The sequence below is a fragment of the Nestor notabilis genome, unplaced genomic scaffold (assembly GCF_000696875.1).
Source record: "Nestor notabilis isolate BGI_N333 unplaced genomic scaffold, ASM69687v1 scaffold8432, whole genome shotgun sequence".
In the NCBI taxonomy this organism is placed as follows: Eukaryota; Metazoa; Chordata; class Aves; order Psittaciformes; family Psittacidae; genus Nestor; species Nestor notabilis.
In genome coordinates this window covers 74,283-90,093 of record NW_009916932.1, presented here as the reverse complement: position 1 = coordinate 90,093, position 15,811 = coordinate 74,283, and the positions used below count along the sequence as shown (strand labels likewise).

The 15,811-nt window shown below is 41.6% G+C and overlaps 1 protein-coding gene across 1 annotated transcript in view; it reads left to right on the top strand.

The window, feature by feature from the left end:
* GAS6 (growth arrest-specific 6) overlaps positions 1-15,811 on the top strand; it is a gene marked incomplete at its 5' end in the record, with an annotated part of 38,782 nt that overhangs the window by 18,397 nt on the left and 4,574 nt on the right. Inside the window, 8 exons of the mRNA XM_010024834.1 lie at positions 1,516-1,635; positions 3,704-3,829; positions 4,957-5,078; positions 5,814-5,932; positions 6,329-6,518; positions 12,133-12,297; positions 13,827-13,995; positions 15,402-15,574. Of these exons, the coding sequence (XP_010023136.1) occupies positions 1,516-1,635; positions 3,704-3,829; positions 4,957-5,078; positions 5,814-5,932; positions 6,329-6,518; positions 12,133-12,297; positions 13,827-13,995; positions 15,402-15,574 (1,184 nt within the window). The remainder of the gene's footprint in view (positions 1-1,515; positions 1,636-3,703; positions 3,830-4,956; positions 5,079-5,813; positions 5,933-6,328; positions 6,519-12,132; positions 12,298-13,826; positions 13,996-15,401; positions 15,575-15,811) is intronic.

Below are 15,811 nucleotides of genomic sequence, written 5' to 3'. Positions count from 1 at the left end.
CTGTGACAAAGATGTATTGGGTTTTGTGATATTCTCAAATGGTCACTGATACTGCACAATTTGAAAGCCACAGAACTGAACCTGGATTGCATGCTGCTCATATTTTTATCTTCTGTAAATCAGGTAACTCTTTCACATCAACATTTTTAGACATTACTAGACCTCAGCTTGGTCTTGGCAAGGTAATCTAAGAAGTTATGCTCCAACTTCCTGTGTCACCCCTCTGAAAGGGGAAGCAGAAGTAGAGTTGTAGTGGCTTTTCAAGCGAAACTGCAACAACTGCTACCGTGAACCCTGATGTAACAGATCACAGACTGCAGAGACAGAGAAGCTGGCCCATCTTCCTTTCTAGCATCCCTGCAATGGGAACAGTGACTTTCAGCAGTCAAGTTGGGGTCTGAGTCTGATGATACACAAACCAGTGAAATTAGTCTGTTAAAGACTCCTTTCTAATAGGACCTTATTCCATATCCGCTTAATTCCAGTGTGTATTTGGATCACCTCCAAAGGGAATATTCAGGCAGAAACTATTTGTGCAAGAAGTTCCAGGCCCCCAGAGGGCATTTCTCTATTCCTTTATGAAATACTGAAGTTATCTTCCCTCCCTTTGTTTTCTGGTTCCTTTTTTAATTCTCTGCCTGCAAGGTTTCCTGTCAGGGCCACTCCTTTTCTGCCTGCCAATATTAAGTAATTGCCAGAAACCACATTCAGCCAGTCCAGAATTGTGGCAACCAAAACAGCAGGAGATCCAAAGCCTTTCCTTCTGATGTAAATATTGTGGGGAGATTACAGGATCCCTCACAAGCGGTATATTTAAGCATTTGAGACAGTTGACTGATTACAGTCAGCTTTAAGAGCTCAGAGCTGATTAGTTTGAAGCATATCCCCTCTTTTTCTTATAAAATGCCATGAAATGTGTTGTTCTACCTATCAGCTATCTCCAGAGTCCCATATACAAGCAGGCTATAATGAGCAGGTAGGGCAAATCAATGGTGAAACCCAGGCTTTTCTGGATTTAACAGGCTTTTGCTGTGAATTTCTCTGGAGCACAGTTTAGCTCTCAGTGCTCAATAGCTGTGAACTTAAAATTTTTTGTCTTTGCATGTGTTCTGTAGTAGTAAGGGTTTAGTGTTCTTGTTTTATTTAAAGCTTTCATCCTGAACTTATTGGTCATAGTATAATTTTAAAACTTAGTTGTGATATAAAATACATTAGTTATAATTAGTTTGCTTCTCTAAGCAGACTTTGCAGTGACTGAAGATACTCTCCTGCATTCTCAGAGCTGTGAAGGAGCGACTCAGCTACAGTTCATTCTGCCTTTTTTTTATTAAATGAACTTTAGCTAGCTTTCTTGAAGTGTTTGAATGAAATCTCTGTGCTTTTTGTAACCACCGTGTTGCAGTTGTAATAGTGTTTCTTGTTTGGCCTTTCTCTTCCCAAACGCCTATCCCGTTCTCACCCTGAAGATGATTTACAGAGGTGGAAAGCTGACTGTAACACTTTCTTTTGATATAGATATTGATGAATGCAGAACGCAGAATGGTGGCTGTAACCAGCTCTGCCTTAACAAGCTTGGCAGCTACCATTGTTCATGCCTCAGTGGTTACACTCTTAAAGACAGCAAAACCTGTGAAGGTAAGCTTTGATGGGTCTCTCAGTTTGCTTCAGCAGACACTGAGTGACTTGTGGCTGTTGTTGCCAAGACCTGGGTAGCACTGAGCAGCCCTGTTCTACTCCCTAGCCCAGCTACCAGAGACTTGCTGGTAGCTCCTCTTAGCTAGGTGCTCCAGCCAACACTACATGCCTGGGCTTGTCAGCAGTCACACCATGCTACTTGCCAGTATCATAACACAGGAGTGATTCACAGAGGATTTGTGGCTTGGATCGTGCTAAATTGGTTTAGCTGATCAGTCCTCTTATCCTGACATTGAGAGGAGGAAGGGCTGGCCAGATGCGTTGTTACGATTCTTTTCAGTCTCGCGCTGTTGTAGTGTATGAGCCATTTATTTTTCTTTTGTGTGTTTCTTATTTTACTTTTCTAAATTTGGATATGTGCAGCAGCTAATGAATTCAGATAGTGCAGATGGATAAATTCGCTGCAAGTGAATATTAATAGCTGTAGAAAGGCCCTAGTGAAGGTTGGCAGCTATTTTACATAGCAGCTGAGAAAGGAAAGTGAGGATCTAAAGCATCTCATTGAAACTGCAGAATGAATTTACATAAGTAAAACTTAAGCAACTGAGATTTTAAAAGCATTAAGAAACTGCATGCTGAGACAGACTCGTTAATGATCACAGATGGCTGTTAAAGTCACATGTATCTCATGAAGAAACAGGCAAGTCTGTGTATATACCTTCTACAGATGAATCTGATGACATATTTCTACACAGTTTACATACCTGATCTGAACAACGTATTAATGCTACCAGCAAAACCACAAAGAGCAGGATTTTATTTCTGTGTCACTTCCACTGTAAAAAGTGACAACTGTGTAGATTACATGGCATCCCTTCATAATGGGAGCAGCCACTTAGAAGAGTCAGCTTCACTTTTGAATTGTCCTCTGGTGCCAGCTGGCATGGATAGGTGGACTGCGAGTGGCCTCACAATTACATTTGGTTTTGTATGTATATATATTTGTATAATACCCTAGTACTGTCTACTAGAGCACTGTGATCATAGCATATAAGCATTCTGCAGCTTCAACATATGACCCTCTGTTTGTGAGGTTACTGTCAGCTGTGGTTAATGCTAGCTGAGATTTATCATTGCATTTCAATTTTCTTTCAGATTTATTCCTGTCATTATGTGCACATACTAAAACGTTAGGTTTTGTCTGTTCATTTTCAGACTACGTTACATAGCATACAAAATAGACTACCATTAACCAGTTCACTCACACCTGGAACATGTAATTATAATTTTAATATGTCCTAGAAAGCAAAAGTAAATGTTAAACTCTCAGTACACTGCAAATGTTTTGTCAACACCAGGATTTTGCTGGTTATTAGTTAAAATGTTAGAAAAACACTTACTTGTTTTTATGGACCTCCAGTTCCAGCCCACTGCCTGCCTTCATAGTGAAAGCCCACATCTCTCAGATGCAGAATCGTAGAATAGTTAGGGTTGGAAAGGACCTTAAGCTCATGATTTGTTCGCTCTGGCAAAGTGGGCTGCTTCAATTCCCCTTTGTCACTACAGATCAGAAGATCTAGATCTCAGTTTTGTGAATACATGAAAAATCACTGTTTGCCTGTCTGAGGAAGGAGAAGAGAACTATGTGGTGCTCCACAGGCTGCATGTTCCTTCTGTGTTTAGGTAAAACACATACTTGCTGTTCCTCAGTTCCTGCTTTTTACTTTTTGCTTGCTGCTTTTTTAACCTGCAGTTTTGGCCCCCTGAATGGAGTGGGGCTTTTTGGTTTTGTGGGAGTTGTTCTGTTTTACAGTTTTCCTCCTGGCTTACTTCGCATTGTTTTTTTCAGGTAGTGGTTAATGGCTTAAAGAAAGAAAGACAACTAGTTTTGAAAGCCTGAAGTCACTTCTTATAGCTAGCTAAAGCTAAAGGTAGAGTCTTAAAGATACTGGGTTTTTCAGTTACCAAAATAACAAAGGGCTCTCTTGACCCTGAGCCCACTCCAGTGTGTGAACATGAAGTGATTATACTCCTCCAAAGTCATGTTGTTTAATTGCTTGTTTTGCAGACATAGACGAATGCGCAGCAGCAGCAGACATCTGTGGAGAAGCTTACTGTAAAAATTTAATAAGTTCATATGAATGTCTTTGTGATGCAGGCTACAAGTACGATGATGTGAAAAAGACTTGTCAAGGTAAGGTGATGAAATAACACCATGTTACCATTTATTACATGATTCAAAGCTATAAGACCCCAGAAATTTAATTTCAGACTTCAGTAAAAGCTATTTTTAAAAGAACTCTTGCTCGCACACTAGTCTTCTGTTCCCTGTCTGTAGTTGTGAGTTTGCAGTTTGCAGTCATCTTCAAGTTCATTGGGTTTACAGTCATCTTTGATGACTTGAATCAAGCTGTATGAGCCACAGTACTGAAATTTCTTGAATTTATGACAAGTACAAGATCTGGTGGAAGCTCAGAAGCATCTGTGCATGTTGCTGTCTCTCTTTGTAGGACAAGAAAAGTTACAGAGCAGTAGCTGTTGTTCTTTCAAAACCTGTCTTGTGATATTACTCTGAACTAGGAGATTAATATGCATTGGAACCATGCACAGTTCTGCTGGCTACACTGCCTGCAAGCTTTCTCAACCGAGTAAGTTTTGAAAGTATTCCAAAACTAGCATTGTTCCCTGCCTTTTGTCTAGGTTAACATAATGACTTGAATCACATACCAACCAGCCCTACTGGGCTCTACGTGTTTATCTCTGCCTGAAACGATCCCTGTGGGCCGTCGCAATTTGTTTTCCTGCATTTGTTTGTGAGAGGATAAAAACAAGACAAAGGCAAAAAAAAAAAAAAAAGAATGAAAAACTCAGCTTTTACTTGTTTGTTGAGAATCCAGCTGCTGAGTAACAATGAAGCAAGCAGTCCTTAAGCTGAACCTGAGTTGAAGGAGCAGGAACCAGTCAGCAAAAGCATAGCAGAAAGGGCCTGAAGGGAGGAGGTCTTGTCTAGAAGTTAAGAGGCCAGGGCTCTGCATCAGCAGACAAGGAGTTGAGCTCTGCTTCCAGCCTTCCCACTGACTCGCTGTGTATGTTTGGGCAGCTGGAATCTGTCTGTGAAAACAGATTTGTGCAGATGCTAATTCTAACCCTTCCCTCCTATAAAGATACGGCATAGGGTAAGTACTGGCTACAGAGCACTTGACATGCTCAAATGAAAGGTGCTACAAAACAGCACCAATAACATTTTTTTCTCTCAGATGATTAATGTTTAAACAAACTCAATTGCTGTTTTCTCCTCTCCTCTTTGCTGGTTTTGCATAGATATAAATGAATGTGAAGAGAAGCTCTGTGAACAGACCTGTGTCAACTCACCAGGGAGTTATACCTGTCACTGCGATGGCAGAGGGGGAGTAAAACTTTCTCAGGACATGAATACCTGTGAGGTATGTTGGTCTTCATTGCTGTAACTGCAGAACAGCCCTTTATTTTACATTGCAGTTAAGAATAACTGATGAAGCTCTGGACCAAAGCCATCTAAGCTGAGTGACCAGCAGGAGGGTATCGTATTGGCAAAGTCATGTGAGCTAGTGACAGTAGCTCTCCTGAAAAGAAATCTTCTTCTGAAAATCTCTTTTCTCAGGCTCCTCCTGTCCCCATTCCAAAAAGAGCATGCCAGTGATAGCCCTGCCAGTCTCTGTTTGGCTATGGCTGCACAAGCTTTTCTGATTTAGACCCAGTAGGAAGGTGTGAAGAACTCGGTGTATGGTGTAAGTTATGGACCAACACTTGGCACTTAATGTTTTTCTCCTTCAGGCATTTGGGATAGATGGGCTTCAGTGGCACAGGCTGCCTCTGCAGAAAGCAACCAACAGCAAGTTCTTAGCATATGTTGTGTTGCAGTCATGATGCTGCAGTAGAAACTTTATACTGTACCTTATGAGTATGATTTCCTTTTGCAGCAGGAAAACATTCCTCCAAGGCAGATAGGGGGAAGGAGGGAAGGAAAGAGGAAATGTTCTCAGTACCAAAACAACAGTATTTTGAGAGTATAAACATTAAAATGCCCCAACCTACTGTGTGAATAGCAACTACATGAGAAAATAAGAGGAGACATACTCTCTGATTCTCTTTCTGCTGTGTGAGGAGAATAAACACTCAAAAATATATTTTGATTATAGAACATAATACCATGTGTGCCTTTTGCTGTTGGAAAAAGTGCTAAATCTATGTACCTGGGGAGGATGTTCAGCGGCGCTCCTGTCATCAGGCTACGTTTCAAAAGGAAACAACTGACGAGGTGAGAACAATTTAGAATGACAGTCAAATGCGCCATCTGGCTTTACGCATGCAATGGAGTTAAGTTGTTACAGTAACAGTTAGTCCTATGATCATCATTATTTATTTGCATTATGGAGCCCTGTAAGGCAAAACATTATCCGAACCAGTAATTGGGAAAGGCAGCCTTGACTGCAGAGCTCCTAGGATAATTACTGAAGTATAGTAACATAGTCTTTATTCCTGATGCTATTTTAAAACCTGCCTTCACAGCTTTAGGCTTTTAGGAGTGCATTAAAAGCTAGTGTGTTTTAACAGAGCTTTGTAACTGCTAGAATTGATGCTATCTGTATGGAAAGTACTTTGTGGTTTTTGAACTCTGCATAACTAATTTATTTCTTGGCACCTGTGTGGTCAGACTTGTGGCTGAGTTCGACTTTAGAACCTTTGATCCTGAAGGTATCCTTTTCTTTGCTGGAGGCCATCAAGACAGCACATGGGTAGTCTTGGCTTTGCGCAAAGGACGGCTAGAGCTGCAGCTGAAATACAGCGGGATAGGCCGCGTGACCAGCAGCGGACCGGTTATCAACCACGGCATGTGGCAAACGGTGAGTCCAGGTCACTGCTGAGATCTTACCCTTTCTTGGCTTGTTCCTGATGGTCCCTGTGAAATGCAGTTAGACTTTGTGTATTCTTGAGGAGATGCTTTTCCAACCTACCTATCCATTCAGTGCATGCCAGTGCATAGTACTTTCTAAGGTGAGAGTGGGATATTCTTCTTAAAAGATGGAATTACACTTTACATGCATTGTAAACCAGATTGCATCACTAATTTGCACAACCAGAGCAGACACAGTGCCTTTGAGATGCAGCAGTGGTAAGCTGACTTCACATGAGTTTGAGAAGATGCCCTCTGGGTGAGGGCTGAAAAGGAGTAAGAGGGAAGGAACTCTAGCTGTTATTTTAAGGAAGTTTCAAAGGGTGGTTGGTGTATGTGTGATTGCATTTGTTTATTCATCGTTTGTTTGTTTAGTCACAGGGCTCAGACTTGGCAACTCTCTTAACCTACCCTATCCTTTTTTAAAGTCTTTTGGCTTGTTTATATCCAAAATAGTCTATTTCCTTTATTAGGGAAAGTTACTCGGTCCTATTAGAACCTCTCTATTAATAACATAATTCCAGCAATCTCATGATGCTGTGCATCTAGGAGCTTGTAAGGATTCATGTTCTTGACACTCTCACAGAACATTTTCTGCTGATTCTGGAAGCATCATGGGTGCTATCGTTTGTGACAGGATCATGAAAAGCATCCTGTAGCATGAGCTACAGTAGATTAGCAATTTATATATGCCTCTTCAGTTCTGCCTTTTCCTTTCCTTTCATTTGCTTCACTCAATTAGATTAGATCTTTTGACTTTTAAATTGATTTGTATCTTGGGAACAAATACAGAGCCTGGTAACTGAATAATTATCTGTGTTAAAAAAAAAAAAAGTATAAAAAAATCAGAATTATGCATTAAGGAAAAAAGCAAGGTGGGAAAATTTTGTTTATAATGAATAAGTAAAGAAGTCCTTGAGTGAATTCACTGTCAACCACTGACATTTGGTAATGTTTTCAGCACGTGAGGTGATGTTTAATTCAGTTCCTTCGTTGTCAGTGAAACAATTTTAGGTTCCAAATGGAGAGCTGTGAATGTTCAGCAAAGCTGTAGATAAAATGTGTGACATGCTGGATCTTTACAGGTAGGAATAGTCTCAAGCCAGTTCTTACTAAATGTGTTGTTAAAAGTTGTTCTGCTAATTTGGAATACGGCAATTATAATTGCCTGCAGAGAGAGGATGGAGATGGAAATTGTGAAAAGCAGCACTGATGACAGTGGGGTGACTTGGGAGTCACAAAAAACAGTTGTTACCAAGGTAAACCATTTAACATGGGATCATAACATACTTGCTAAGTGCCAGACCTCATTATGAAGTAATTACAAACTTTCCAATGTTAGTTTTGGGGAGACAGCTGAAATGTGTTTTCTTTCTTCAAGTAATACAAAAAATGTTCAAACACATAGGAGTAATGGGGTAAACAAAGGCTGTGCTTGCTCTCTGTAGGGAGAGAAAGCAGTATGATAAAAGTAAGTATAATTTTTAGGCAAGAATCATTGGTCTCCTGTCAGCCATCAGTATCAGGGCTGTTATCGCTAGGTACCATCATAACCGAGATATTGCCTGGCTGAGTTGCTGCAGCATGCACTTGAAGGAGGTGATCCTGCCCCTCTACTCTGCTCTCGTGAGACCTCACTTGGAGTCTTGTGTACAGTTCTGGTGTCCTCAACATAAAAAGGACATGGAGCAGTTGGAGCAAGTATGGAGGAGGCCACAAGGATGATCAAGGGGCTGGAGCACCTCCCGTATGAAGACAGGCTGAGAAAGTTGGGGCTGTTCAGCTTGGAGAAGAGAAGGCTGCGTGGAGACCTTATAGCAGCCTTCCAGTATCTGAAGAGGGCCTATAAGGATGCTGGGGAGGGACTCTTCATTAGGGACTGTAGTGATAGGACAAGGGGTGATGGGTTCAAACTTGAACAGGGGAAATTCAGGTTAGATATAAGGAAGAAGTTCTTTACAGTGAGGGTGGTGAGGCACTGGAACAGGCTGCCCAAGGAAGTTGTGAATGCTCCATCCCTGGCAGTGTTCAGGGCTAGGCTGGATGGAGTTTTGGGTGACATGGTTTAGTGTGAGGTGTCCATGCCCACGTCAAGGGGGTTGGAACTAGATGATCTTAAGGTCCTTTCCAGCCCTAACTATTCTATGAGTCCATGATTCTATGCTGTGCCTGATAATGGCCAAAGGCAGAAGGATTTACCCACAGATGAATGGCAGCAGGGGGAAAGAGTCTTTAGTCTCTTGACTCAGAGACTTGGGATGTTGCTTGCATTGCTGGGGTGCTGCTGCTTTCTCCTTTCTCTGCTCTAGTTTCTTATCCCTTGCCTCTATCCTGCGGGTACTTTTTTCCCTTCTGCTTAACATCCAGTGTCACCCCTGCATCTAAATGCCATTTTATTTATATGGCTGAGCGATCCAACTATGTCTCCATTTTATCCCCTCCCTCATTTTAACTTTTTCCCCTGTCCAGCATGGCTTTTAAATTGTGAAATCCTGTAGAGAGGGGTTGCTCTTTTTTATCTGTCTCCTTTCATAAAATGTGTAGCCACACATTTCATTTTCAGCATAGACTTGTGTGTACTTTTCAGCCTCACCTTCTGTGAAGCACAACCCCAACAACCTTCAGAGGTCACAGTCCAGACTCAAATGCAGTTTGTGAGTTTTAGCCTGGACTTCAGTATGCACAGGATTAAGTACTTAGTTTTGGTTATACCTGGAACAGTGGAGTTTGGATACTTGGGAGAACTTTATAAGAGTTGTGAGAAAATAGTAATTTTACTATTTAAGTTTCAGCAGATGGAAAAAACAATAGCCATTTAAAAGCAAAACATGAGAAAAAGCACCAGCAGTGTACATTTTTTGGTCTCTTGAGCAAAAGTTGCATACTTTTATGGAAAGTTGAAGGCATTTTCAAAACTTCAGGCCAATGTTTCTACCTGGGTATTCTCTCTGATGTTGATCCCTTCTAATCTATTTTAAAAAGATCATTCCCAGCACTGAAAACACAAAAAAGCAAGCCTCAGGAAAAACTTCTTATGTAGTTATTTGAGTGTAATCCAGCTGGGTGAAGTGGCACATATGAACTCATGATTGTAGAGAATGCAGCATTGGCCTTCTGTTTGTTTTGCATTTCCAAAAAAGTCATCATTTTGTCTTATTTTCAATGGTTAGTTTAGTACTGGTCTGAGGAGAGTACGGTTAGCAAAAATAGTAACTTACCTGCACTGTTAAATGTCAGAACTGCAGGTTAAGCCATTGAAAGCAGATTCATATTTGGCATTAACCCTGCAAGCTGCTTGTAGTCCCATTCCTTTTCAATGCTGCCTACTCGCTCTTCAGCAAAGAGCAGACAGGCTGGCTCTGTGCTATGAGTTATCCAGGGCATGAACCCAAAAGATAAAGCTGACTGCCCTTATGGCTAACCATATGGGAACCCTTAGTTACAAGAACTGCTCGTGTGAAGGTCCCCAAGCACACTGTGGCAGGCTTCTTCCAGCAAAAGGAGGGAAATAGAGCAATCTGCTAACTAGCAAATTGCTTCCCCTTTTGGTTTGGAGGTGATGGTGGTGCACCAGCAATTAAATATAATTGAATATAAGGAACGCAAGCTGAAACTGCCAGAGGGCAGCGTGAAGCAGACAGAATGCAGTTTCCTAAACTGGAATGTGTTAAGAGTTTCCATGGGGATTAACCCCTTCTCCTATGGAAGTTTCCACTGTTTCGGGTTTGATTATATTAATGATCAGAAGCAGCTAAGAAATTGGCCTAATTTGTTAAAATTTCCGTGTTACTACTTTTTACAGAACCTAATAAAATTTTAGAAGGCCTTGAATTTTGGTGGCCCTGCAAGTTGCAGGATTTCTTCACAGACAAGCCCTGTATGGGCACTGCTGCAGCCAGCTTTTCCCCATTCCTGTTTGCTCCATTGCTGCCCAAGATCTGTGCTAGGAGCAGGGATATGGTCTGTGCCAGCTCCATGTGGCACTCCGAACCCCAGTGCATTAGGGCAGTGGTGATGGATAGTGACACCAATGAGAGACTTCCAAGTGAGATTTTAGCTAGGTAGCCAGCGTAGATAAGCTAGCTGGGCTGTGACTGCCAGGACCTGTGGGCTTCTGTTCCCACCCATTGAGTGGATGTTACAGCCTGCCAATGCCCAAAAAAGCCTGTTTGAGGCTGGCTTTTGTGACTCCATGGAATGCAGTCAGGAGGTGTAGATGCCACTTAAAACAAGCAAGCTTTGGACAAGTAAATTCATGTCCTGTAGGATACAACAGAGAGCAACACACCAGGTGTAAGCAGTGTTTTAGCAATATAAACCAGACAGTACTAGAATCCACAGGAGACGCAAATGTTTGACAGTTTGAATAATCTTTTCAACTATCAAATTCACTTAAGCTTATTACTGAAGACTGCAATCCAGAGGGAGTGTCCAGGTATAAACCTGCTCAACCCTGCCATCCTTTGTTACAGCCACGGAGTGAGAGCTCAGCATGGCTGATGGAAACAGTCTGGGGACAGCTGCTCTCAAAATGCCAAGAGAAAGATGCTTGTGACATGGCCTCCAGCAGGGAGAGGGAAGAACAAATCCCAACAGCCACTCAAGTAGATACTTGGTTCTATACAGTGGCTTACTGATGGAGGCAGCATCTAGGTGTCCCAGGGAACAGAGCTGTATGGGTGAATAGTGAGTAGGTGGGAAGAAGGACTGCTGTGCTGAAGATTATGAAATAGCAGAGGTGCACTCCTTTCTTCTTCTCTACAGGAAGAAAGGGGTTGTCTTCTGCTACAGCCACAGAACACCCCATCAGTAGCAGGACCCAGGTCCCAGGGCAGGAGAATCCATGCTGCTGTTCAGCAGTCTGCTGTATGTCAGCTTTGCACTTCACCTCCTCACCCATTGCAGAGCTGGCTGCTTTACAGTGCTTCTCTGTGCATCCTGGTCATAATCAAAATTATGATTTTTTATATTTTGGAATTTCAGTGGTGACAGGATCTTCCTAAAAGTAGCTGTTCAAAGACATGGAAGTAAAAGTTACAGTGACCTTTTGAAAGAAAAATTATTGCCTATTACACATTTTTATTACCCTCTCAAAAATGACATCTTCTGACATTCTTTTTTCAGGGGTTAGTATTCAAAGACTGTGGCTGGAAGGCTTCTGCATTATCTTCCACTGGTCCAACAAAAGACACCTTATCTGTCTTTCCGGCTTTTCCTTTCACATACATTTGCAATAGAAAGATTCTCATTAATAACTCCTTATTGCATTTACATTTTGTGTAGAGCAACTTCCAAATGTCATGTAGTTAATCCTCTCATATTTTTGTGTAGCTGTTTTGAAGTATCTGGGCTGACTTCACAATTAGAGCAACCCCAGGTTGCTTTCTAGAGTAAAGATTTACATATCAATGTGGAATGTAACTTAAAAGGTAGACAAAGAGGCTTGGGGACAGAAAATATTTCTCCATCTTGGGGATTTCACTGGTGTTGTCTGTCCTTTAGTTAAGGATGCAGATACTAAGTTCTTACACTGAATTTTTCTATTTGCAATTTCACTTTTTTAGATCTCTGTTGAAGAACTCGAAAGAAGTTTGGTTATAAAGGTCAACAGGGACGCAGTTATGAAAATAGCTGTCTCAGGGGATCTGTTTACTCTAGATAAAGGGCTGTATCAGCTGAATTTGACAGTAGGAGGCATTCCTTTCAAAACAAAGGACCTTATTCTACCGGTAAGTATAGCACAATCACTCACATTGTTTTGCATGCCTGAAGGGTTTGATTTCATCTTCTCTTGGGGTAATGTAGGTCCTTCCTGAGAGCAGTTCAGCCTGCCCTGAAACAGGTGGAGTTATCACCTTCTGGATACAACTTTGTCTCCATTGACTATAGAGGGAGCCTAAGGCAGTAGCAAAGGTGAGACTCCTGTTTTTTGATTCGCAAGTTTGGGTGAGATGTGTCTCACCCGTTGCGTGCAGAATTAGGACCTACAAAACTGGAGCACATGATAAAAAATTACCAGTGTTCATGCTGGCTTGGAGACCCTGAGTGGCACTAGGGGGGTCAGTGGACACACCACTGTGTGAGGGTACCACTGTACCCACTAAGCCTGGAAACAACACTGTGTTGTGATCAAAGGTTGTGCTTCATGTATATTTTATCGCATGTTTGCTGCTTGCATTTGCTGTTTCTATTTAGTAAGACCCAAGGAAAAAAAAAAAAAGCTTATTTTTTTTATTTCCTCTTAGTTCAAGTAGACAAGGCATATGAATAAAAGCTAAGGCGCTCTTTGGGTGAGATTGGATGATTGCTGTGTTTCTGAAACAGCTGCTGCTCAGGCTGTTCTGAATGTCCACCACACACAGAGTTGGCACCTTGAAACCCAAATTGGCATCTCGTTATTTCTAAACGAGGTGACAAGCTTATGGCTCTGGGGCTGGGAATGCAGCAGCTGAGGAAGGCTCCTGTTCCTCACAAGAAGTCATTCATGGCCACTGCTTGTCTGAAACATTAAACACTGGGTGTTGCCTGAATATGGGATTGGGAGCCAAAAACTCCTGAGGTTTTTATTCTGGCTCAGACACTTAATTCTCTCTCTGCTTCAGTTAATTGGCAGTAATGGTCCTGATTTAGATGCCTTGCAAGGAGCCTTCTCTTTACATACTGTCTCATGTTTTAATGCTGGCATTTGGTACAGGATAATGTAACTAGAGGCTGTAAGGAACAAGTGTGTACAGAGTGATGTGCATGTTGTGCAGCCCAGGCACCCCTCCCTTATGCCAGAAGCCAAGAACTTACACCGTGATCAGGTCCAACATCTTGAATGTCATGAAGGCTGTTTGCAGTGACACAAAAGATTGGGGGTTTTAATTTCAAGTTAGCCTCCAGCATTCGCAACGCAGAATTACGGGAGTTACATAGCTTTGGCCATGGAGTTTTAGAAGTAAATCACCCTAATGATGTGCAGCATGTAGAGGAGCTAGCAGAATCAATACAATGAAATCAGCACATGCATTAGCTAGTGCCTTTCTGACCTGTGGAGACAAGCTGAGCTCAGGGCAGTTTCCTGGGAAATGCTGACCACTTACTTGCTTGGGGTTGCAGAATTGGGGTTGCCTCCAATTGTTGTGCCTGAGCATAACACATCAAAGCAATTTCTCCTGTTCAGTATCATAACAACTCAGTATTCTTCTGCACCCAAAATCACTTATTCTTCACTGAACAGTAGTTTAAGGTATGGGATTCTGCTTTGTCTTCCTAGATAAACCCTCGGCTGGATGGTTGCATGCAGGCATGGAACTGGCTGAATGGGGAGGACTTCACTATCCTAGAGACCATAAAGATGAATGAAAAGATGCAGTGCTTTTCTGTAGCAGGGCGAGGGTCTTTCTATCCTGGACGAGGTTATGCTGTGTTTAATCTTACTTATGGTAAGTACTTTATATTTTTTATTTCTGACCTATTGTCCTGCCATTAACCATACTTGGTTAATAAACAGTTTAAAACTTACATGTATGCCAGACTCAGTGTTGATGGATGCAGAAAAGACTGCAACTGTGCATGGAGAGGAATAGCTGAACTTGTGGTTCATAGCAAAGAATGGCCTACATATGATGGCTGGTGCCAGTACGAATAGGCCTAGCATGGATTAGGTTCTCTCTGGATAGCTCCAGTAATACATTTCGTACCCAGGGTGGTTCCAGCTCATCCTTAGCATTAGGGGCTTCACATCTCTGTCGGCAGGGCAGGTGATTCCAGCCCTATTCACTATTTTCTGCTAAATAGGGAGGGCTGCAAGCAGTAGTGTTGTATCTTGAGTTTCTGATGCACAGAAAACCATTATTGTCTGTAGCAAAATGTCTAAGATTGGATTCACTTTTAATCATTAGGTGGTATTAATTACACCTGGGACAAACACTAAGCATATCCCTGATACAACTGGATTTTTCTACTGTGCCATTGTAAATTAGAGAGTATCGGGTGTTTGTCATCTCACTTAATACATGGATTCAAAAGCTACAAAGTAAAGACAAGGCAGCATCTGAAGCGCAAATGACAGCACTCAGCAGAAATGAGGCCTCAGCACCTGCATTTTCCTATTTTTGTTTCTACAAAACATAATCCTCTTTTGGGGGCTTTGGAATGGTAAGCTTTATAAAGAACTTACTATTTTGTATTTCAAGATGTGGTGAATGAGCAAAGCGAATTCTCCAATGAAGGGAGGTTGCAGAAGTAGGATTGAAATCTTTCTAGTGAGCATCAACTTTTAAATTACAAGGGCACTGGGGCAGCAAGAAGGATGCTAGAGAGTTTAATTCAGAGTGCAGCAGGTGAGATAAAAAATCCATGCTTCCGAGAGGCTGGTGATCAGTGTAGTGGGCCTATATCCTTTTTCACTTTAACAGTTTCCTCTATGTCAGATTTATACTTAGGTCCCTCAATGATATTTGGACAGTCAAGAACAATTAAAAAATTGGGCTCCCTATCTTTTAGCATGTCTTTGGATGTGTTGGATTGACAGCCATGGGATTTTGAATCTCTCTTCGTATTAGAAAAGCTTAACCTTTTATTTTGACATTCTGAAAGGCAGCAGCGGAATGCAGAGCGTAACAAGAGGAAACCCATGCCATTTTCTTCTCTGATTTTATGTTCAGGAACATAAAATTTCTTTTTCCTTGGAATTTATTTATTTATTTATTTATTTTAAGTGAAAGAAATGTGGCCATGCCTCCTTATGCTCATCCATGTAACCTCTTCTCCATGCAGAGATTGCACAGCCTACCCATTTGACTTGTTAGTCCTGTGTTTGTCATGCTATGCATTTCTTTTTCTGCAGTGCAACCTATTTCAGGAAATGAAACCAAGACAAGTTGGGAAATAGAAGTAAATGCTGTGATTCAACCAGCAACCGATACTGGTGTGCTATTCGCTCTTGTTACAGAAGAAGCATCTGTCCCTTTATCACTGTCTCTGGTTGACTACCACTCCACAAAGAAACTGAAACAACAGGTACAGACATAAGCATTTTTCTAGAATGGGTTATTTGCTGCTTCCTGGGAATCGAAAGGCATTTTCAAAAAGCAGTTGACAGTTGCAAATGTGGTCTAGGTCTCTTGGATGGAACTGGTCTCTTGAATGCAGGCATATTTTGTTATGTTTTTCTGGCACAGAGCTGTTTAATGCCATAAGCATAGAAATTCCATTCTCTGGAGCTCATCAGTAACAGTCCCAAAATCAAGAGACAGG